Genomic DNA, 24,324 nt, shown 5'->3' with positions numbered 1-24,324 from the left:
GGCAAGACTGAAACTCATCAATCGTCAATAAGATGATCAAACCTTAAGCAGTCGGTGTGTGTGTTAAACATTTATTGATTTGGACGCTGTACACCTTGTCATCTCTATCTGTAATGAGGCAGTTGCCTTCACTGTGCTCAACTGAGACTGGCACACAAGCCTTTTTCTTTTAGGGTTCAAACGTTTGGTGGAATCCAGGGGGGGGGGTTGACATAGTGCCATTATTATGGCAGCGTACGGTTGCTTGGCATCATGACATTCAACCATACTTTTTTTTCTCCCCAAGACACTGTCATGAAAAAGAAAAAACAAAAGGGGGGCTTTCTGTGGGGTGTGGACTAAATCAATGAGAAACCTTCTGAAAATAACGACTTATTATCAAAGTTCCTCCCACTTCTCTCTCCCTCGCCTCTCTCTAACCATCCCACTCTACATCACCCTCTATCCTCTCACTCAAATTCACAATTATGCCATATTTACTAAACCTTTTTTCAAATTTTCTTCAAAAATAGCAGGTGTACGAGCTCTCGTTGTGGCACAAATTGATAAACTGTGAGCTTGTATATCTGCAATTTTTTAATGGCCAAAGTTTAAATGGATAAAGTGGTTAAATTCATTGTGATGCTGTATCAACTCATTTTGCTGGGGATCCCCTGGAACCCCACCCCCCCAAGGACCCCACTTTGAGAACCAATGCTCTACTACCCTGTCTGTCCATCCATCCATGTACCTGTGTTCTTCATGGCGGAGGTGAGTGAGCTCAGGATGGAGCTGATCTTGCCCAGGTCCACGTTGGCCAGGTTCATGCCCAGAGAGGCGGGGTTCAGGGTGACGGGGGAGGGGCTGGGGGAGGCGAGCGGGGGGGTGGAGGAGGAGGTGGAGGACGAGGACGAGACTTTGGGAACCCGGGTGGGCGTGGCCGGAAGTGTCAGCTTCGAGGACACGCCCGCTAGTAGTTTTGTTGACGACGCGGTCGTCTTGGAAACGGCGGCGGCCATCTTGTCCTTTTTGTCCTCCGCTGCTGTTGGACAATTATATATTACACATATTAAAACTGACATTAAAATATTAAAACATACAGTGACATTCAAATATTAAAACATACAGAGTGACATTCAAATATTTAAAAATATTTAAACAGATTGACATTCAAATATTTAAACAGACTAACATTAAGATATATTAAAACAGACAGATATAAACATATTTAAACAGACTGACAATAACGTGTGCCAAAAATAAACAAAATGAGCCTGGCGATTTTACTCATATGGATATGAAGCATCAACTGACTGAAATAGTACACACTTATCAGTAAGTAAGAAAATAAATACATTTTCTCCAAGTACAGACTTTATCAACTCAATATCAAAAGGACACAGAGTCACATATCTGACAGAATTGACAGGCTGAGTTGTTTATTTTTGGAACAGACAGTTCTTATATGACGTGACCTAAGATGACCCTATGGTATTTTCAATTGAAAAAAAATATGTAAACTTTAGTTTTTGACAGCTGGGTGTTTTTTATTTATTTTAAAGATGTTTTTATTTATTTTAAAGATATTATACTACTGTATACCTTTATTGATAGGTATACAGTAGTAGCCTCAAAATAGAGGGTGCGAGCACGACTCCAACTCTTTTCAACAATACTCAACTTTTTTAACGGGTGCACGGTCGGGAAAGGTAACTTTTGCAATAAATCTCAGTAAGAGAATACCAGCACTCACGGAACAGTCCTTTTAAGGTACTTTTATTTATATATTTTAAGCATTTTATACAGTAGTAGCCTGGCATGGCCAGACTAATATCACTGCGTACTGTAGATATTAGTCTGGAATCTCTGTGTGGAACCTGCATTTCCAAGGGGCGAATAAAAAAAATGCCTCTGGCGAAACCCGCCCCATATTTGCATACTGGGCCCTGATTGGTCCCGCACTACTTCGGAGGGAGTGAAATCCAATCACAACTGAGCGGTGCGCCAGACCAAATCAGCCGAGGGTAATTTTTTGCAATGGCAGATTCGTCTGGTTTCCAGGCTAATACAGTAGACTGAGAGGAAATGGGGAGAGAGATTTTTTAATGAATACATTTGTATTTTGTCCAATCTGTATGGTAGAGTATGTTAACTGATTCACTGCCAATCACGTAGATCTACGCGAACCTATTTAAAGCCGCCACGTGCGAATCGCGTAGATGTGAAAAAGAAAAAAAAAGATCTAGACTCCTATCCACTTCCTTGTTAACTTAAAAAATGCTGTATTTCGGCTCCTGAGTACTTTATTTTTTTCAATGAAAAACTGTGGCACTGGCTAAAAAAAATATGAAAATACCTCTGGCAGTTAATGGGTTAATACAGTATAACTTATACAATTGGGGTGGTTGTATTTTGTCTCCCTGCTCTTCTATTGAGACATTTAGATGGTGTCGAAGGTCATATCTCATCTAGAACACAGGATCTGACACTAATTTTGACCAGAGGGTCAAGATTAAAGGGCAAGACCACTTTGGTAGAGGTTTGGGTTGTGTAGTTACCTTGCCATGATGTAGCTCCAAAGGTGGGCAAGAAATCAAAAATAATTGCTCCATTGATTAGAAATTGATCATTCAAAATATGCTCCTCATTGACTTACATTGTACAGTAAAACAGCTCTCAAAGTCACTCTTTTAGCACAAAAATGAACGCAAACAAAGTTGATTCAGACAATATAGAACATCACCAAACCCAGTACTGTTTTTATTTTTTTATAAAAATGTTAACATCCTGTTGATTTTGCCATTTTTAATAAGTAGAAAACCCGGACTGGATCCGCGGATCCGGATCCAGATCTTCAAATAGTAAAATCAACAGGAAGTTGACATTTTTATTAAAAAAACAAACAGTACTGGGTTTGGTGATGTTCTATAATCTATATTGTCTGAATCAGCTTTGTTTGTGTTCATTTATGTGCTAAAAGAGTGACTTTGAGAGCTGTTTTACCGTACAATGTAAGTCAATGAGGAGCATATTTTGAATTATCAATTTCTAATCAATGGAGCAATTATTTTTTATTTCTTGCCCACCTTTGGAGTTACATCATGGCAAGGTAACTACACAACCCACACCTCTACCAAAGTGGTCTTGCCCTTTAAATTTATCCCAGCAATTGCAGCTTTGAGATTAAAATGAACGCTTGAAACTTGACAAGAAATGTGTGTCGCCCACCTGGAAGGCCGACGCTGTCTGCGTCCTCGTCGGACATGTCCATGTCCTCCGTGTCTCTGTTGTCCGCGGGGAGGACGTCCCCGTCGTCCATGGCCTTGCCGTCCAGCTCGGGGTCCAGCGGGACGTCACCGGCCGCGGACCCCAGGCCCAGGTAGGGGGAGTCGGAGCCGGTCGGGGAGGGGGCGTCCTCGGAGGGGGAGGGGATGGGCGAGTCCTCTGGCCCCGGAAGGGAATCCTTCAAGATGTCCAGCTTCCTCTTCAGACTCGCCACTCGGTTAGCGAAGGCGTTGTAGGCCTGAGAGAGAGAGAGGGAAGGAGAGGGAGAGAGATTACAAGGTCTGAGGTCGCTTAACCCATTAAGACCTGGAACTGTGTCATTTTTAGATATGAGCTAAAAAGCATTATTTTAAACTTTGGGCTATTCAAAAATAGCAGATCTACAAGCTCATAGCGCGGCACCGAGTGCCGCGCTACGAGCTTGTAGATCTGCTATTTTTGAAAATTCGTGAAAATGTGTGCAAATCTTTGAATATATATATTTTTAAAGCGAACATTTTTAACTAAAATCTTTGCTTCTGGGGGTCTCTGGAACAAAATATTTTGATGGGGGTCTGCGGCCAAATACATATAATTCTGGGGGTCCTTGACATGAAAAGGATTGAGAACCACTGATATAGAAACATATGTTTTTCAGAATACTGTTGAGATTTAGGAGACATGTAGAATTGGCTTCAGGTCTCAATGGGTTAATAATAATAATAATAATACAACTTTATTTGTATAGCACTTATTTAAACAAAGTTACAAAGTGCTTGAACAATCAAGACAGCAATCAACAACAACAATGCAATAATGAAATAACATTGATATATTACATTTTACAATAGAACAGAGCAATAATAAACAACATTTATCTCAGGGGGTTAAGAAGGCTATTCTGTAGAATTTAACAGGGATTTAAAACTCGTTAATGATCTTGGTTAACCTTAGTTGCTCTGGTAGGCTGTTCCAGAGTCTGGGGGCCTTTATAGAAAAGGCCCGACCTCCTTTGGTCACCAAATTAGCCGTATAAATCTCCAGTAGAGCCTGGCCAGATGATCTAAGGGTGCGCCCTGGCACATAAGGTTCAACCTCAAAGCTTGACCTTGGTATGAAGAAAACAGTTTCCTATGTGCATGTACATCACCCCTATACTTTAGAGCAGTGGTTCTCAAACTTTTTCCATGTCAAGGACCCACAAATGAATATCTATTAGGCCGCAGTCCCCCAATCTGAAAATGTTTTGTGCCAGGGACCCCCAGAAGATAAGGATAATTCCTTTTAACAGGTCGTTCATGAAAGTCCTTGCGGTCTTGTTTCCAATGAGAACCTGTGAGCAATTAGGGGTTAAGAGTCTTGCTCAGGGACAAATTTCATTTCATCGACACATATGCTGACCTGGCCTGGAATCGAACCTGGGGCAACCAGGGCCTCTGGCTCCCTAGGCAGGCTCACTAACCATTCAGCTATGGCCGCCCCCAAGAGAAATATAAAAATTATTCAAAATTCTCAAAATATTTTCGATATTTTTCAAACATAAAAAAAAAAAAAAGAGCATATGTACAAGCTCGCAGCGTGGTACGAGGTGACGCGCTGTGAGCTTGTAGATCTGCTATTATTTTTGAATAGCCATCGTATAAATGGATAAAGTGGTTAAAATGATTATGATGCTATGTTAACTACTTTGGGCTGGGGACCCCCCTGGAACACCCTCAAGGATCCCTAGGGGTCACCCGGACCCCACTTTGAGAACCAATGCTTTAGAGATGACATGTTTGCCACTTTTTTCCCCAGGCTCATGGTCACAGTATAGTTTGTGGGGACTTCAATAGTCCATATTCACACGGTGGCCATTTTGGAATTTAACATTGCGTTGCTGTGGCAACTGGGGTGGCATTTCATTGACTTAATGGCAATATGGCCGCCGTGTGAATATGGTCTATGTCAGGACGGGACATGAACCTGACACTCTGAACATACAGGGTGACAAACGCCTATCCAGGAGGTGGAAACACCCCCTTCCCCAATCTATAAGATTATCTCTGGGTAACGGTGAGTAAATTCATTTATCACTGTGTCCTTTTTAGATTTCTTTGGCTATTCAAAAATAATAGATATACAAGCTCATAGCGCGGCACTCGAGCTTGTAGATCTGCATTTTTTTTTTTTTTTAAGTTTGACGTTTTTTGAAAATCTTTAGTTTGAATATATATATATATATATTTAAAGCTAACATTTGTAACTCAAATCTTTGCTTCGGGGATTCTACAAATGTCTTCTAAATCCAAACAGGTTTCTGAAAAACTTGGTTCTCAAACTTTTTCATGTCAAGGACCCCCAGAATTATATGCATTTGCCTGCCGACCCCCATCTCAAAATATGTTGTTCCAGGGACCCCCACCAGAAGCAAGGAATGAGTTACAAATGTTCGCTTTAAAAATATATATATATAGATAAAGATAAAGATAAAGATATATATATATATATATATATATATATATATATATATATATATTCAAAGATTTGCACAATTTTTCACGATAAAAAAAAAAAAGCAGATCTACAAGCTCATAGCGCGGCACCGAGTGCCACGCTATGAGCTTGTAGATCTGCTATTTTTGAATAGCCAAAGAAATCTTAAAATGACACTTAAATGATTAAACAGATCAACACCAAATCACAAAGGATTAAAGCAAAACAAACTACACACTAAGAGAAAATGCTACAAATGGAAGGAAAGTAGTAGAAGCCAAAATGCTATCAGGCAACAACAATCACCTTTAGACCAGTTTCTGGAAAGAAAGAAAACATTTTTTCGACAGTGAAAGTATAAACAGGGCAGTAGAAGGCCCCAGTAATATATCGTCTCTGTCGGGTGGAAACCTCCAAAACTGTCCAAAACTAAAGGCGGTTACACACCGGCGAATGTGCGAATATACGCAAAATTCTGACTCGTTCCGAATAATTAAAAGACGCTTTTTCGCTTCGCTTTTCCGCTTTTTCGCGCCATGTACGCTTGCATTGACTTTATAAGGTTTTTTAAAAAAGCGTATTATTCGCACGAAAAAATCGCCCCGGTGTGTAACCGCCTTAACTTTTCAGGATTCAAATTCAAAAATAGCAAAAGTAGCAGATCTACAAACTCCAAACACGTCACGGCCGCGTTTCGAGCTTGTAGATCTGCTACTTTAGATGCTTTTGTGTGACGCTGCAGTACGTATGATCAAGTAGGGCGTCTAAAAAGTTGAGAGGTTTCTGCCTGACAGCGACGATATTAGACCTTACAGCATCATTATAAAACCCAAAAGGTATCAAATGGAAAAGCCAGAAAAAATGATAATTGCTATAATGACTGTACAAATCTCAGGATAAAATTGGGGAATTTATCCCAGAAAACCAGAATACACGTCTTTGATATAGTGAAAAACATACATTTAAGGAAAAACTAGGGAACCAGGAGACCTGGTACTGCCAGACCCCTGGTGGTTGAAATCTGAATGGCCGGACTTCGCATGACGTGTGTGCAGAGGAAAAGAGGGACAGGACAGGAAAAGAGGGACAGACCGACCGACAAAGCCTCATGTAGGCCGACCCCTTGGGTCTGGCAACTATTAACAACATATTGAGGAATCCATAAAAACAAAACGTCTGGGAAAAATAAAACAAACTACACAATCAAAAACATGACAATCTACCCCATCCAAAATGGAGATGTATGACAGGACTGATAACAAAAGTGTCAAAGTCTCAAAAGTGGAGACAAATTTGACCCCAATAAGTACTGTGTCACTCAACAGAAACCTGGGGAAAATCCTCTGCATGATCATCAATCACAGAATTCTACATTTCCTCACTGAAAACAATATTCTGAGTCTTCAACCTCAATTGACAACCCAAAAAAAAGTCTCCCGTTTTGTTGACTTAATTTTTGTTTTTAACAGGACATCATAAAATCCTTGTACACTAGCAACATGTGTGCAGTTAGGATTGGCAAAACACCCCCCCCCCCCCCCCCAAAGCCAATAGCTTGAGTCCAACGCTCAACAACATATCGTCTCTGTCGGGTGGAAAAACCTCATTTGTCCAAAACTGTTACTTTCCAGGATTCAAATTCTTAAAGGATCTACACCATGAATTAAAAAAAATAATTTGATATTTAATATCATATGGTGTATGTCCCTCAAACCTTTTTCAAAAGGTTTGAGCCTAAATCATCACTCAGATATCCTCATCCCAAGTCAATTGTCTCTGGCTTATACAGCACTTTCAGCTGCAATACCAAAACGTCCTTTTGGGCAGGGGGGGGCTACTGAGCAATTCTGTCTGGCCATCATCAATGCAATGGCAAGGCAAGTGATGTCACTTGCATTGCCATTCTGAAATGGCCTGTTCAGACACGCCCATTCTGAAAATCTCTGAAATGACAATGAATGACTGAATGTTAAAAAAAAATATTTTTTGGGGTACAAGAGACACTGGGGAGCCCAAAAAATACCCCCCCCCCCCAAAAAAAAATTTAATTCATGGTGTGGCCCCTTTAACTCTTTCAGTGCCAAGAGTATTTTCATAAAGTACTCCCAAACTGCCAGGAATTTGCGTTTTTTTTTATTTTTAAATTTTGTAATTTTTCATTCAAATAAATGATCTGATTGGGGTTTTAAACCCATAATACAGTTCTACCAGTAGAGAGCAACAAATCGACACATTGATGACCTCGCTGGCTCACTCACCCCCTCCCAAACAGGCTCACGTCATATCCGGTCCTAACCGGATGTTGACATTTTGACAATCGTTGATCAGGCTAAATTACGATGCGATACACGACTACGATGACTGATCGTCACCCAGACCAAAGAGAGTAGACGTGGACCTCTCCGTTCGCTTTTTATACCGTGTGAAAAAAACGTGACTTTCCCTATTCTGGCCGAAAATCACCGGAGAAAAACAACGTGACCCGGAAATGAATTTTTTTTTTTTTTTTTTTTACATCCGGCTCCGGGTGAGTCTGATGTAGTCAGGAAGCGAAAGTGATCATGAAAAATATACAGAATAGCGCGACCACAGTCAAAAGTAAAAACTCGGGATTTCTCATGCTGGCACTGAGGGTACTCGGGAAAAACTCGGGATATGTCGGGGCGTGGCACTGAGAGAGTTAAGTATCAAAAGCAGCAGATCTACTTCCCGGCACATTTCGAGTATGTTGGATCTGCTACATTTGATGCTTTTGAGTGACGCTGTAGTATGATTAAGTTAATAGTTAATTTACATAAAAACACAAAAAGTTTGGAGATAAGAGGTTTCTGCCCGACAGCGACGATATACCATCAATGAATTGGCAAAATCACAGGGGCAGTCTACAGCACCTGGGATCCCCCCTAGCAGGCACACAAGTCAAATGCCTACCGTTTCCAGGTGACCTGGTGCTACGGTCTCCAACCAAAGGAGTTCAATAGCATATTGATCTTCTGCACATATTCTCCAAGAACTTGGCCATGACAGTGACCAAGACAAGAATGATCATATTCCCCCAAAAGACACAGCCTCCAGCAGCACTAATACTTATTTTTATATACGATTGCACTACTGTCATAGACAGACATAGCTTTGTCATAACAGACATACAGTAGCCTGGTCATAGAAAGACATAGCCTGATCATAACAGACATAGCCTGGTCATAACAGACATAGCCTGGTCATATAACTCCTGTCTTAGCTGCGCTCCATTGGCTCCCTAGTCTATTTTGCCTATTTCAGAATACATTTTAAGCTCCTCTTATTTGTTTTCAAATCTTTAAATGGACTGTCCTCCTCCTTATCTCGCTTAACTTGTGGAACCTTATACACCAGTCAGGGCGCTGAGGTCTGCTCCTGGAGGTTCCCAAAACTAGACTTAAAACCAGATGTGACCGTGCCTTTGCTGCCCCACGACACCGGAACAGCCTACCCCTTCATTTTTGCATATTATAGGCACAGGCCTGTTCTGTTGATGCCTTCTATGTACAGCACTTTGGTCAATTTCGATTGTTGTAAATGTGCTATATAAATGAAGTTTGATTTGATAGCCTGGTCATCATAGACAGACATAGCCTATGTCATAGACAGACATAGCCTGGTCAGAAGACAGAACCAGACAGCGAAATATAAACAAATTAAAATGAGTAGAGGTTTGACTGAACACTGACAGACAGATGCCAGATTGTTGGGTCTGATCCTGATCTTTTATAGAGTCCCAGACCATCAATCCTACTTGAAATTACTACTTTAATTGAAATGACCACCAAAATATGTCCGGGGTTGCTCAACACACGATCACTCCATTTGCCCCGAAACTTGCCACAGACTGTTGATCAGAGCTCTGGCTATAATATAGACTTCTTTCCCCGCCTTCAATGTACTTACATATTGTACGGTTAATATAGAACAACATTTCCTACTACATCTTAACATTTTAGCCACAGCAGCTTTCTTTCTTTCTGGCCGCAGTCGATTACCATGATCAGTCGTAACCATAAGGACTTTCCAATGCAGCTACCACTGCCAAATATGGACTGTGATATGATCGGGCCTAGATGTGAGGGCCGCGAAGCGGCCCAAACCTCTAGTATCCTTTATTAAAATTGGCTACTGGGAGGACCGGCCAACCGGTCGGCGGACCACGGCCACGTCACCATGACTCAGACATAACCATAAAGAAAACCCGATACGCCCATGTATAGGCATGTCACTATGACTCAGACATAACCATTAACAAACACGATATGCCCATATATAGGATATATAGAGATCCGTTATCCAGAACCACAGATCCGACCGCTATCTGCACTGAGGGAGTGCAGTGCAGATATTCGGTTGTCCGGAACCGCCGATCCAACCAATATGCCCATATATGGGCATGCCACTATACAGGGTATGGGCAAATACTAATGACATCAGGTATCTCCATATATGGGCAGAAAAGGGACAAAGGTAGACAGACAGATCGATCTCCATATATGGGCACGAAAGGGACAGACAAACAGGTACAACAGGTACTCTGACGAAGCCCCCGACACTGTGACTCGGCGGTGCGACGTAGATGTGAGGGCCGTATAGTGGGCCGAAGTTTTTTTTAAATAGCAGATCTACAAGCTCACAAACTCATCGCAATGCAACGTGCTGAGCTTGTATTTTTGAGAACTTTCTCTCATAATCCAACATAGGGCCGCCAGACTTTAAATAATGGCCGATACATGGGTCAGACTCTGCTCAACAACACATTAAACATGACGTGTCAGAGGAACATTAGTAGTTGTACTTACATTGGCTACAATCTTCACCTCCTTGTACTGCGCTTCATAGAAGATGTCTGCATTTCCCAGGGCTTCCTCCAGGGGGGGTCCTGTCGTCCACTCACTCTCCAGGAAGCTGACCAACTCCTGCAGTTTCACACTCCCCTCCTCGAAGTCCTTCGCAAACTTGTTTCCTCCGGCCTTGTCTGGACATGCACGCACACACACACACAAACTTCAGATGAGTTTTGGAGTTTGACTTTAATTTCAATTCCACTTTATTTGCACAAAGACTATCAACAGAGGCTGGGTTTGGGGTACATTTCATATGCGTGTGTGTTTACCATGTTTTACCATCTTTATGGGGACCAACAGTCCCCCAAGAGGTTAGTAAAACAAGAGAAGATCGGCCATGTGGGGTAAAAGTTGTAATGATTTTTAACTTTAAAGTTTCGACAAGTTTTTGTTTTCAGTGGTTTTCCACTAAATGGCACTGTTATCTACCCTATGAATGATGCTTTCACTGCCTGATGACGACAGACCCGGAATTTACGTCATTTAAAACTAGAAAAAGTGCTCCTCGGAGCACTGCCAGACCCCTAGTGGTTGAAATCTGAAGATCAGAGCACTACGTCACGCTAAGCTTGGCCAATCAAAAACAGGGACACGGAGGAAAAACGTTGAACCGGGAGAAAAAACGTTGAACCAGGAGGAAAAGAGGGACAGACCGACAAAGCCTCATGTAGGCCGACCCCCTGGGTCTGGCAAAAATAAAACCTTGTTTACTTCCTGCTAGATCTCCGTTCCTCTTGCTTTACGGCAAAACAAGCCTCATTCAAATGGCCGCAGCTGTGCAATGGACTACCGCGAGCGAATTTCCCCACCCCCCTATACTACCGGACCCCCGTGCGTGTAATGAGCCGATCTCTGTGAGGACGGAGGTCACGGAGAATATTCCATGATCTTTTTTCAAAGGTACAGTAAAATTGCCGTTTTTCGCTGGCAGTAGTGGCACTCTATTGCACCATTACTCTGGCAGTTAAAGAGTTAAGGTTACAAATATTTAAGTTTCTTCATTCTGCAGTTTATCATTAGTAGTTGCAGGTTTCACGTGGCTCGTACATCACTTTTTTTGTTTTGTTTTGTTTTTAAGCCATTGAGTGACTAGACCGGGCGGTCACCATCTGTCTGTGTCCCTTTTGTGCCCATATATGGAGATCTCTGTATCTGTTTGTCCTTGTCCCTTTATGCCCATATATGGATCCTTGACGGCATGCCCATATATGGGCATTATGGGCATGCCCATATATGGGCATATCGGTTGGGTCGCTGGTTCTGGACAACTGGATCTCCATAAGCCTACATTCGCCTAATATGCCCATTTATGGGCATATTAGGCGAAACGGCGGTTCGACAAGATATATAGCTTTTATGGTCATTCAACAATACATAAATGAAATGCACAGTTGAACGCATTTTTTAAGAAATTCTAAAACTACTGCTAATTTCAAAATGAATGGACAACCGGATCTCCAGGTGCTGGGTATTGCATAACCAGAGGGGCATCAAGGTCAAGGTCAATTTCATTTGTCCCAAACTGTGTTACAGCAGATTAGGATCTAAAAACACACATCCATAAAAGAAATGGACATAAAACACCCACACCCACAACATGCCCACAGCAACAAAGGCAACAATTATTCCCAACGGGCATCATTTCCAATGGGCCTAGTTGTATTTCATTATGCTGTATTAGGTCCCATTTTATTACAGCATGGTTCTATAGGAGGCTAGCCATCTATAAGAGGGTCTGGATCTGTTGGTCTGTGCGTGTGTGTCCGGAGCTATTCTCGCAACCCACTGGACTGATCAGGGCCAAAATTCTGCCGGTAGGCCAAAGAAATATCTCCACATGTATTCCCTTGTCTGTGTCCCTTTTACGTTCATATATGGAGCTCCATGTCAGGAACTCAAGATTGCCCAAATATGGAGTCCAGGCCACTGAGGTTAATGACATCAGCACTGAATGGCATATTGATGAAATCAGGGCACATTTTTTTGTGGGGGCTGAAATCTTGGAATTCTCCAAATTTGGAATCATAAGTCATAGATATCATTGACGACTGATGTCATATCTGACTGAAAATGGTTTAAAAGCGATCCGTTTTGATTTGATTCTCATTGTGTCCTGTAGCACGCCACAAGTTTCCTAGTTCGCACAACGTCCAGACACGCAGGGGTGAAGAAGTAAACGGCTGGTTAGAATCAACCAAGTTTCGGAGAGTCGTGATCATCAACAAAAAAATCATGGCAGAAACCCAAGAAGAGAGGTCTTCAGTTGAGAAGAATGTGGCTCGACAGATCGAGTACTACTTCGGTGACCACAACCTTCCAAGAGACAAGTTTCTCAAAGAACAGATGCAGCTAGATGACGGCTGGGTGACTTTGGAAACCATGCTCAAGTTTAACAGACTCAAGTGTTTAACCACAGACCCAGACGTGATTGCGTCAGCTCTTCAAAAGTCAAACGCCGGACTTCTGGAAGTCAGCGATGACGAGACAAAAGTCAGGAGGTCTCCTGATAAACCCATACCGGAACGAACTGACGAATACAAAGATGCCGTCAAACACAAATCTGTGTACGTTAAAGGTTTTCCAATGGAGACGACCCTTGATGAGATTCAGGAGTGGCTGAACGGGAAAGGCCCCGTAGAAATGATTCAGATGAGGAAAACCCTGCAACGGCAATTTAAGGGTTCGGTGTTCGTGTGTTTTGACACAGAGGAGTCATCCAAGCGATTCGTGGAACGTTCAGACGTCAAATCGTTTAAGGACAACGAGATGATGGTGCTATCGAGAGGGGACTATCACGCAAAGAAAGCAGGGGAGCGGAAACAGCGCAAAGCAGAGAAAAGGTCTAAAGCTACACAGGACAAGGAAGAAAAGCAGCAAAACGTAGAGGAGAAGGAAATGGCTCTGCTTTTGGATGCACAGACGGCTGGCTTGCTGAAGTTTTCAGGAAAACTTGAGCAGGCCTCAAGAGAGGATTTCCACGAACTGTTCTCCGGGCATGGGACAATTAGATGGGTTGATTTTGTAAGGGGTGCCAAGGAGGGCACCCTCCTCTTCGACGGCAATGCAAAGGAGGCTTTTGATAAGGCAAAGGAAGCAAATGGAGGGACTTTGCAGGTAAAGGACAGCGAGGTCGAATGGCAGGTGCTTGAGGGAGATGAACAGAAAGAAGCGTTGAGGAAGATAATTGAGGCCCAGCAGGAGATGCACAACAGAAAGAATAAAGGCAAAGGCGGTAGAGGAAGGGGAAGTGGCCAAGGAAGAGGAAGTGGCCGAGGAAGAGGAGGACAAAAGGGAAGGGCTGGCAGAGATCAGGACATAACGACACAGTACCAAGGCAAGAAGACTACATTTGAAAGCGATGAGGAGGAGGATGCACTGCCAAGCCCCAAGAAGCGAGCGCTAGAAGGAAATGATGATTTCCCAGTGGCAAAGGTTGTGAAGAAGACCGAAAATGGATCTTATCCAAATACTAGGGGACAGAGTGCTCTACTGTCAACTGATTAAGGGAAGGATAGAGGGGTGCAGATATCAGTGAACATATATAGTCTATAGAAACAGTACACACTCACAAGGTGGATTTTCTTTAGATTCTTGTTTTTTTACCGCAGCAGCAGTCATGACAAACGGACACTTTTTGGCTACTTGGGCCATCATCAGCGAAGATGGATCTTATCCATGAGGTTACAACTGAAAATTATTTAGATAAAACAGACTTGACCACTTTCACTTTTCACTTTAAAAAAAACAACAATGGCAGATCGATAATCTCACAACGCATCATGATGCAACGCATTGTGAGCTTGTGAATTCTGCAATGTTGCACTACTTTAGCAAGCCACTGCTGTATGATATAGGGCAGCGGTTCTAAAACTATGGGTCGCGACCCAAAGTGGAGTTGCCGGGAAGGTGCCGTTGGGGTCGCCCATTAGCAAACAAAAAAAGAAGAAAAAGGTTTTTATCAAGAAACGGTAAAAAGAAAAAATAAGGGAGGTCTTCGCGACCAACATGAAGAGAGGATGGTCACTTGACTCCTCATACACACACAGCTCTGTCTCCAACACCAACGAGATGAACAACCACCAACACAAGAAAACACACTCAAGCCCTGGCTAGCAGAGGCTGAGGCACACGATCTGATTTCACTGTTCAAAAACGATTTACATAGGAATTAGGAATTATTAAGTTTGAGAACACCTGATGTAGGGCATTCATTCACAAGAGATAAAAAATATGGAGATACAAGTTTTCTGCCTGACAGCGATATTATTATGCTCCCTTGGGCTTTTTACTGAGTTACTGAGTTTCAACACAATCATTTTAGTTTTTAGAAAGATCTGCATGACAATTGTGTTCCATTGTGCTATTCTCATGTATTCATCTTGCTTTAGCATTGACTTAATTCTAAGTTCTTGTGAAAATCAAATAAACTGTTTTACATTTAAATAAACACACACACACACACACGCACACACACAGTCTCTGTCGGACGTCCAAAACTTACTTTTCAGGATTCAAGTATCAAAAGTAGCAGATCTACAAGCTCAAAACGCGTCACTTGCGGATCTTCAACTTTTGATACTAGGGCATTAATTTACAAAAAAACACAAAGTTAGAATATGGCGATAAGAGGTTTATGCCCGACGGCAAGGATATACTCATGTTACAGCCTGGAAACATGAACTTTGAGATCCACATTGGAGCAACGGTGTTCCCATGCAGAACCCAAGATAAAATAATACAAAATAACCCCTACCAGACCAGCAGAAGGAATCTGGCTGGGCAAGTGAATGACCAACACGCACCACTCCCTCAACACCACTGAAGTGCCCTTGAGCAAGGCAATGAACCCCCAAACGGCTCCAAAACTGCCCAGTGACTAACAGTACAAGACTGTGGTTTTACTGGGCAGCTCCCAGGTTTTAATGTGAGAGTGTGAGAGTGTGTGTGTGTGTGTGTCTAAAGCAGTGCTTTTTTGCCGTCTATAATAGTCTAGTCTGTGTGGCGCTAATCTCCCAAACTGCTGGACCTATCGGCGCCAAATGTCTTGTGCTCCGTTTTGACTGTCCACCATAAGCAGATAAGACTCTGTATAATAGGAAGCAAATGGCGGTCAAATGGAGTTGAGACCTTTGCCCAAACATAGTCACGTTTCATTAGATACCTCATGCGTGACCTGCGTCATAGACAGGCCACGTGAAACTGCGCCTTTATTGGACCCAGTCTTGTTTTATTTCACTCTAGTGTGTGTGTGCGTGCACCATATAGGTGTATAAAGGGTTGGGGTCCTTTAGGATTTAAACGATTCCCTCTTAACAGTCCGATTCCTTAATGGTTCCCTTAACAATTCCTAAAGGGGGTTCCAAATGGACCCTTACAGATCTGTAACTCTGAGAGTGTCGAAATGGAACCGAATGGACCCTTACAGGTCTGTAACTCTGAGAGTGTACAAATGAAACCGAATGGACCCTTATGCAGATCCATTTGGCTCCATTTGTACACTCTCAGACTTATGATGGTCCTTGAAATTAAAACGTTTGAGAACCACCGGTATTGTAATTGTAGAAGTCCACATACCAGCTCTGACAGTGTGATAAAATAAAAAACGGTTCCAGAAACGGTTCCAAATGTGATGGAACCGAAATTTCGGTTCCTCAAATGTTGGATGCGGCTCCCAACCCTAGCTGTATAAGGACATCATGAGCGACCTCTGACCTTTGAGTCTCTTTAAGGCCTCGGTGCTGCAGAAGTCGACCCTCAGAGATGACAGCTGCTTCTCTCTCAAACCCATCTCCTCTGATGACCTGTGGTACGCACTCAGCTGATCTATGAGACACTGAGGCTGAGAGAGAGAGAGAAAGAGAGAGATTATTATCAGGGTTGAACTGTTAATCTTGTACAAGTTTATGGATCATAGATATCTTCGCTGTCGGGTGGAAACCTCATTTGTCCCAAACTGTTCCTTTTTATTATTATTTTCAATTGAAAATACCCCATCTATTTTCACTACTATTGTGTGATGAAGTAGGGCAGAGGTCTTCAACAGGGGGTCCGCGACCCCTAGGGGGTCCGCGGAGGTACTGCAGGGGGTCCGCGAAATTGTTGTTTGATTTAAACAATATTTTTGTTTTTAAAAACTTGTTTTTATTTTTATTTTTTCAAAAAATGTCAATTTGTCTTTAAACATAACATGACATATTTGAATAGCTTAGTATTGAATGCACAATAACATGGTATGTTTATACATATTTTGAAGAGAAAAGACAACGAGGTCCTTTTGCACACCTACTGGGACAACCTGTGCGTAGGAGCAGGCAACCATTTTTTCATGTTTATACATATAAAACTCAATTTTATACATAAATATACGATATATATTAATATGTGGTAGCCTACCCCCTACCCTACGAGGTAGGTAGGGGGTCCCTGCTCCATCACCCCATCAGTTTGGGGGTCCCTGGCCTGAAAAGGTTGAAGACCCCTGAAGTAGGGCATTAAAGTACAAAAAGAAAAATGGAGATACGAGGTTTCTGCCTGACAGGGTTAGGGTTAGATATTTCAATAATACAAAAAACTGATAGGTATTTTCCATATCTGTCCGTGTACACATTTTATTTTAATAACACATCCGATACACAATCAATGTTGGACTTTACCTTCATGTTTCAATCACACAACCTATTATAATAATAAATATTATCATCTGATGTTTTTATAAACCATCACTTTGACATGCCTTTAGTTTCTGCAATTAAAAACAGTACGATGCTGACGTGTGACCAATAGAAACACAACTTTACAGTACAGCAGTGATGTCATCAAGTACCCCAGTGACTCTCAACCCTTTTTAATCTCATGGACTTAGATATGCATTATAGAACACAGATCCCCATTTGATACCATTTAAAAAATATTATTACTATTATTTGTATCTCTGAGACCTCAATCTTCAATCTTAATTTAACTTAATAATAATAATGGATTTTATTTACAATGCACTTAACATTTAGGTTAATCTCAAAGTGCTACAATGAGCATGTGCATAAAAACCATCACACCACTATAAAAGATCTAAGAAAAAGAAACAAAACATTATAAACATGAGGGCATAAAGCCTAGAGGTAAAATGAGTGTAGCTACAAAATATATATTTGTTAAAAAAGGAAGATCTTTAGTACTCTCTTAAAAGAATCAACAGACTGTGGTGCTCTCAGGTGGTCAGGGAGGGCATTCCGTTTGTGGAGCGGAGGTTGCGAGCCGAGGGTTGTGGGGAGACTAATTCCTTGAGGTAGGAAGGAGCGTTGCCGTGGATGCACTGATGACTTAACAGGGGGATCTTGTATTCGGTCCAGGAAGAAACGGGAAGCCAGTGGAGTGAACGGAGTGTACAAATGGAGCCAAATGGACCCTTTGTACACTCTCCGAGTCACATATCCCCATGAGTGTCCATTTGGTTCCTCAGCTAAAACTCAAGTAATTTAGCTGGGGGACCCCCTGTAAACCCCCCTCAAGGAGGGTCTTTGAGAACCAGTGATGTCATTGAGAACCAGCGATGTAGACTTACCGTGAACTCAGCGACGATCTTTGACTTGAGGGCAGCCGCCTTGTTGGGGTTGGACTCGGCTGAAAGACAAACAAACAAACACATTTAATGTATAATCTCAAACAGCTCAATAAGAATTCCGTTTGAATAAAAATACATCAAGCAATATGTGATCAGACAGTAGGCCTGAGTCCATTACATGGTTGGCGTTCGGGTCGAGGGGGGTGGGGACTTGTTTTAGTTTAATATTGGAGAAGTTTAGCGATTTTAAACCATTTTTCAAAGACTTAAAAATATAAACACAAGGCTTTGCTCTGAAACCGCAGCTGCTGACAACAACTAGTAAACCACAAGACAGTGGAAAACATTTCCACAAACACAAGGACGGTTGTTATTTTAAAGATGTATTTCAGACAGAGAGAGAGAGAGGGGGGGGAAGGGGGGGGTGACATGGAGCAATGAGACCTCGGTTGGGATTTGAACCCAGGTCAGCTGTGTGGGAAGGACTGTAGTCTTATTTATGTTGTATGCAGTTTACATGGACACTTTCACCTTGTACACTGTCCAGACTTCATTCATGTAGCCTAACGTCGGTTATGCTACATACAGTATGATACACTGATTGTGCTCAAATACTGAAGTCAGACGTGATACTTAGATAATGCAGTCAGTAACTGTGTTCAAGGCTCGTTGATATGCACTGTAATACAATGTTTTTTCTAAATATGCCGTCACGCTACGGTTAACCACGATAACAGAAAACACTCCAAAACATTTAACAAGCATCACATGTATCAAACATGGATACAGTACATCATCAAAAACATACATAGACGTACGTCTCAAATACACACTGTACATGACAGAGTCAATGTACAACTGGTCAGGTTTGGAATTGTAGCTTCTTCTTTTTTTATTGGTAGCACACTGGTGCTCCCAACTTCTAAAGTGCAGGAGCACCCTCCAAAATGTAAGGAGCACCAACATGAATTATTGATTAAAAAAAGAAAAGAACAGTTATGATTTAAATTTCGAATCACAAGTTGTCTCAAGACCCAGCGCTGTGGTCCCCTACCCTGAGCAAGCATGTTTAGTGTTCCAGTTCCAATTTTGTCTGTTCCTTTTTGGTTCAGTCTCCTGATTGATAAAAATTGGTATCCCAACCTGAAAATGTATTTTCTGATCATTAAAGAGCTGGAGAGACCCTATGATATTGAACACTATAGCAATGACTATCAGAATACCACTTTACTACCACCTTAAAAAAAACACATGGTAGGACACCACTGGGGCTTTATAATTATGAAATACCCTGGGGCCAGGATTTACATTTTAAATCTGACCCTCTTCCATCCGTCTCCTCACCGAGACTGAGGCATCAAACATCTCCAGAAGACCCTCTAAACTGAAAAAGTCATACAATAATTGCATTGTAAACCTAAATACTATTGTCCAGTATGTCCACAACAACCACAGCATGCATTTAATGGTAGAATAAAGGAAATGGTGTGCTAGTTTTATAAATAGTATAAAAAGAGCATTTACGTATATTTTAAAAAGGCTGAAATATGGACATAAAGGTTTCTGCCCGACAGCGAAAATAATTGAAATGGTTTCGATATAATTTGCGTACCAGCCATGCGTTGCCCTATGACTCTTCTCCTCCGTCTAGTAAAACAGCTCAGACATCAACACAAGCACGCATTCGCACACACTTTCAGTACACACGTGTACACACGCACACACACACACACACACACACACATGGACCAGCCCCGCCTCCGATTCACAATGTTCATCTCCAGAATCAACTCGTCTCATTTCTCAACTTGAAAATACTTGGAAACGTGTATTTTCTGACACACGGCGAGAGATCTAGTGCCGTCACCATCATGACATTTTACTTGACGATCAGTCTGGGAACCCATTTGGTTAATAAAGTGTTTTTTTACTTTGTTGTTTTTGCCTCTGGGGGCACCACCTCCTTTTTTGTGTAGAAACAGGAACTCGATTTGGCTCCTTCCCTTTCTTAGTCCACTTCCTCCTGGATGGTTCTTTGTTTATTCCTACCAACAACAACACTACATGTTTAGGGCAGTGGTGCTGACAGATTCTGCTGTCAGCAGAACGATTAACGGTCAATAATTGCGATGGATCAACGATTTAATTGTGTTTTGGGCATTGGAACATATGAATAAAATAATGCCTTTTGGGCTTTGTAAAAAAATAAAATAAAATTTGCACAGGGCGGAAATGACAAATAACTTAAATACACAAAGGAATTACTGACATATTATGTAATAATTTTATCCTTTTAATATATAAAAAAATATACTAGAAATAGACGATCTACAAGCTCACAACATGTCGCGATTGTGAGCTTGTAGATCTGCGATTTCCGCTATTCTTGTAAAATGTATGAGAATTTTTCAACATGTAAACGATTATGACAATAATGCAAAATAATTGCAGTTATTTCAAATAATTGGGATTATGTAATAATTTTGACAGGCCTAGTTAGATCACACAGAAAGAACACCAGCATGCCAATGGGAGAACCATCTCCAAGTCTCACCAGAGCACCCATTGTCAGCTGAGCTCAAAACGCACATAGTGTTTTTAGGACTTACGTGATTAAAACCTAGAAGCCAAGAAAATACGATATCCAAAATCCATATCACGATATATCAATGTCCAGCTCTAGACCACAAATGTATCATACTGTATGGGATATCACATATAGGTTACATAAGACATCACATAAACATCACATCTTAACTCATTGAGTGCAAGAATTGCCAGAATTATTTCAGAATGATGTTGTCCCAGCGCCAGAGTTTTTTGCCAAGTAAAAAAAAAGTGCTTAGGAAGCGAGACACAGCCTTTTTCAGTTCTAAGTTAAACAAGGAGTGGATGGAGCTGCAAATCTTCAGATGATATCTTGGGTTCTGAAAAAAAAATTCAATTTTTTTTTTTTTTGCTATTTTTTCAAAAACACGTCAAACACGTCATTGGCACGTTGCGCCATAGCGGTAAAAACACGTGAAACACGTTAATGGCACTCAAGGAGTTAAACTGTATCAAACAAATACATCACATACGGTACACATAAATCATTATCATAGGTACGGTACATCATATCCTCACATACAGATAATAGAAATACAGAATACATCTCACACACACACACACGTACTATAGATATCACATACTGTATACATTCACCACTAAGTCAGACCCTGAATGTCTGAACAAACTCACCAGGTTGGTATTCAAACAACAACACTTTTACAGCGTGGCTCTGAGAGAGACTAGCCATCTAAGAGAGAGAGAGTGTGAGTGTGAGTGTGAGTGTGTGTGTGTGTGTGTGTGTGTGTGTGTGTGTGTGTGTGTAAACCGCTGGACCGATCACCACCAAACTTTGTATGTACGCAATTAAGAAATTAACATCATATCATGCTCTTTGGCATGTATACGAATGCATTTGACCTCATTTTTGGATCAAGCTGGCAAGAGAAAAACATGTAAATGACTGTAAAAGAAGGTTAGTGGGTACATTACAGTATTGGGGCATGGATGGCAGGAGTTTCAGTCACAAAGACTGCTCAACTGGCCAGTGTTTCAATGGGAACAGTGACTAAAGTGACATCTGTATTTCTATCTATGGGAAAGACAACAGTAAATAGGTGTTGGAAATTGAAAGCAGTTAACACATTGAGTGCCAAAAACGGTCCGGACCGTTTTTGAGAAGTCATGCGTTGTGTGCCAAAAACGGTTATGACCGTTTTTGGAAAAGAATATTAAAAACATTACATTTTTATTTTATTTTTTTCCTTCACAGCACCAGGAGATATAATTTTTCGAAGATTTAGACTCCAATCCACTTCCTGGTTAACTTATGACTTCAAAAGCCTGTATCTCGGCTCCTGTGTACTTTTTCTTTTTATTATGTATTTTTGACTATTTTCAACTGGCTGCAACTATGGAACAGATTTCCTAATGTTTTTAATTTTTTTCCCCCGATTGTACGAGACCTCTATGTGTGTAATGAGGGGAACACCGTGAGGACGGTGATCACTGAAAATATTTTGTGACTACTTGAAAAAGGTTCAAAAATTGTTAAAAATCCAGGCACTGACTGTACCCTGTTTAAAAAAAAACCTGGCACTCAATGTGTTAAAATTCAGGACACATCCGCTGCCAATACCAATGTCATCAAAAAAGACAAATAATGGCCGATATATCAGTAAGGCTCTAATCTCTCAAGACAGATTCTGCTAGCGCCACTGCCCTAAACATGTAGTGTTGTCGTTAGGAGGAATAAACACAGAAGCACCCGGGAGGAAGTGGACTAAAAAGGGGGAGGAGCCAAACCAAGTTCCTGTTTCTACACAAAAAAAACATTTTTTCCCCCTTTCTTTTTACCGAATGGGTTTCCAGATTGGTAAGGCTCTCTAACATATGCACACACACACCCCTCACAATCCCACAGTAAGCGTCAATCAAAACTGACCTGTAGGAGGCGGTGGCTCCTTTTCCTTTTCTTTCTCTTTCTCTCTCTCCTTCTCTTTCTGTCGTTCTCGCTCTCTCTCCCTCTCTCTCTCGCGCTCTCGGTCCTTCTTGCTGAGGCTGGTTCTAAACTGAGCGATCAGCTCCTCTGGATAGATGCTCCTCTCCTCCCAGATGGTGAAGATCCTCTCGACGGCCTTCTGGACTTTACCGTCCCTGAAACACAAACACATGCACACACAAACAATGAGTCGGCTGCGACAAATTAATGATACATTTTGGGCTTTGATCACATTGCAGGCAAATTCAATTTGCTTCTCAAATGTGATCTTTAGGACTGACTGTCTGCTTCTCAAATGTGATCTTTAGGACTGACTGTCTACACTGTTACTTGCAACTGATCAGATTTGTATATTCAGAAAAGAATTCTGATGTACAAGCTCACAACGTTTTGTGATACGTTGCGAGCTCGTAACTTGGCTATTTTCAGCAAAGGGATTTGGTGTAGAGGGAAATACTAGCAGACCTAGTATAGAGGAGCCCAGGAGGACCCCGATCATCAAAGTATATAAGAGTTTAAGTGGTTGAGCATTACTCATTACCACAGCAACCAATCAAATAGGTCGATCTGATCACTTGCAAATAACAGTGTGGACAGTCAGTCCTAAAGATCACATTTGAGAAACAAAATCAGAAATGGTTTCAGTCTGAACAAAGCCTCTAACAAAGGAGAAAAAAACAAGGCACTCCTCTGGTGAAAAACTTTTGAAAAGCCTTGATTAGATGGCTATTTTACGATAGAAATAAATAAAAAAACGTGCATGGTGACTGACAGGGATAGAAGCCACGCGTAGCAGGCAGCCCCACGGCCTTCTTCAGGGTGGAACCCTCAGCAAACGCCTAAGTTCTACATGAATACATTTGACTGAATCCGTCATGACTCATGAACCAGGTGGCAAGGAGCCGGTTCTGGATATGAAGCCAATAAAGAAGTCATTATAATGCTGAATGCTGCAGTTTTCATTAATGGCCTAGAGGGTGTCGCTATTTCCACTCCTGCTGGCAGTGGTTGCAGAAGAATAAACATTCCATTCAAGTGAATGGGCATTATTTGGCCAGACTTTACACTTGGTTTTATTTCTGTAGTAAACATTTTTATAAATACTTTACGTTTTCAATCGTTTAGTTTACGTCTTCTTTCAGTTATCATGACATGCGTTTTTTGTAAATGATGGTCCCATCAATTAAATGTATGATAAAGTAGCGACAAGAGTATGCTTCTACGGCTTCTACCGAGTGAAGACCCAACCTCGCTGCCGGTTGTTTTTCGGGACCGGCAATTCCAAGATGGTGGATTTGAATTAGAGGCTTCAAAACAAGTCTGTGGAAACCAATGGGTGACGTCACCGTTCCCCTGTGTCCATACGTTTTTTTTTTACCATCTATGGACAGAACACGTGCACACTCACCTGATCATGTGCGCGGCGTTGGGCAGCACCTCGGCGAAGGTGGGGCGGAACACGGCAGCGTTCCTCCTCTTACAGTTCTGGATGACGTCATTGGCCAGGTAGAAGAGGTTCAGACGATGGTTGGTGTCAGCTGAAGAACAAAGTAACACACACACACTAGATAAGTGATTCTCCAACTTTTCTACAAATGCCTTCTAAAGCAGTAGTTCTCAAACTT

At 41.7% G+C, this 24,324-nt stretch overlaps 2 protein-coding genes across 6 annotated transcripts in view; one reads left to right on the top strand and one right to left on the bottom strand.

The window, feature by feature from the left end:
• Nucleotides 1–24,324, bottom strand: part of rprd2b (regulation of nuclear pre-mRNA domain containing 2b) — a 37,963-nt gene that overhangs the window by 5,634 nt on the left and 8,005 nt on the right. For 2 of the 5 annotated variants that reach the window (XM_080427565.1, XM_080427566.1), the window contains exons 2-9: nucleotides 24,108–24,237; nucleotides 22,643–22,854; nucleotides 20,082–20,195; nucleotides 18,151–18,209; nucleotides 16,302–16,428; nucleotides 10,545–10,720; nucleotides 3,208–3,502; nucleotides 731–1,021 (exon numbers count right to left, since the gene is read on the bottom strand). In XM_080427565.1, the coding sequence (XP_080283691.1) occupies nucleotides 731–1,021; nucleotides 3,208–3,502; nucleotides 10,545–10,720; nucleotides 16,302–16,428; nucleotides 18,151–18,209; nucleotides 20,082–20,195; nucleotides 22,643–22,854; nucleotides 24,108–24,237 (1,404 nt within the window). The remainder of the gene's footprint in view (nucleotides 1–730; nucleotides 1,022–3,207; nucleotides 3,503–10,544; nucleotides 10,721–16,301; nucleotides 16,429–18,150; nucleotides 18,210–20,081; nucleotides 20,196–22,642; nucleotides 22,855–24,107; nucleotides 24,238–24,324) is intronic. The other 3 variants (XM_080427568.1, XM_080427569.1, XM_080427567.1) reach the window with 2 other exon arrangements.
• Nucleotides 12,822–14,093, top strand: LOC308084470 (lupus La protein homolog; the record flags this gene model as incomplete). The annotated part of the gene is made up of 1 exon (XM_080427135.1): nucleotides 12,822–14,093. The coding sequence occupies one exon, from the start codon at nucleotides 12,822–12,824 to the stop codon at nucleotides 14,091–14,093; it is 1,272 nt and encodes a 423-aa protein (XP_080283261.1).

Source organism: Gymnoscopelus braueri (assembly GCF_963280865.1).
Source record: "Gymnoscopelus braueri genome assembly, chromosome: 4".
Taxonomy (NCBI): Eukaryota; Metazoa; Chordata; class Actinopteri; order Myctophiformes; family Myctophidae; genus Gymnoscopelus; species Gymnoscopelus braueri.
The sequence above is the reverse complement of the archived record's forward strand: the minus strand, read 5'-3'. Positions and strand labels throughout refer to the sequence as shown.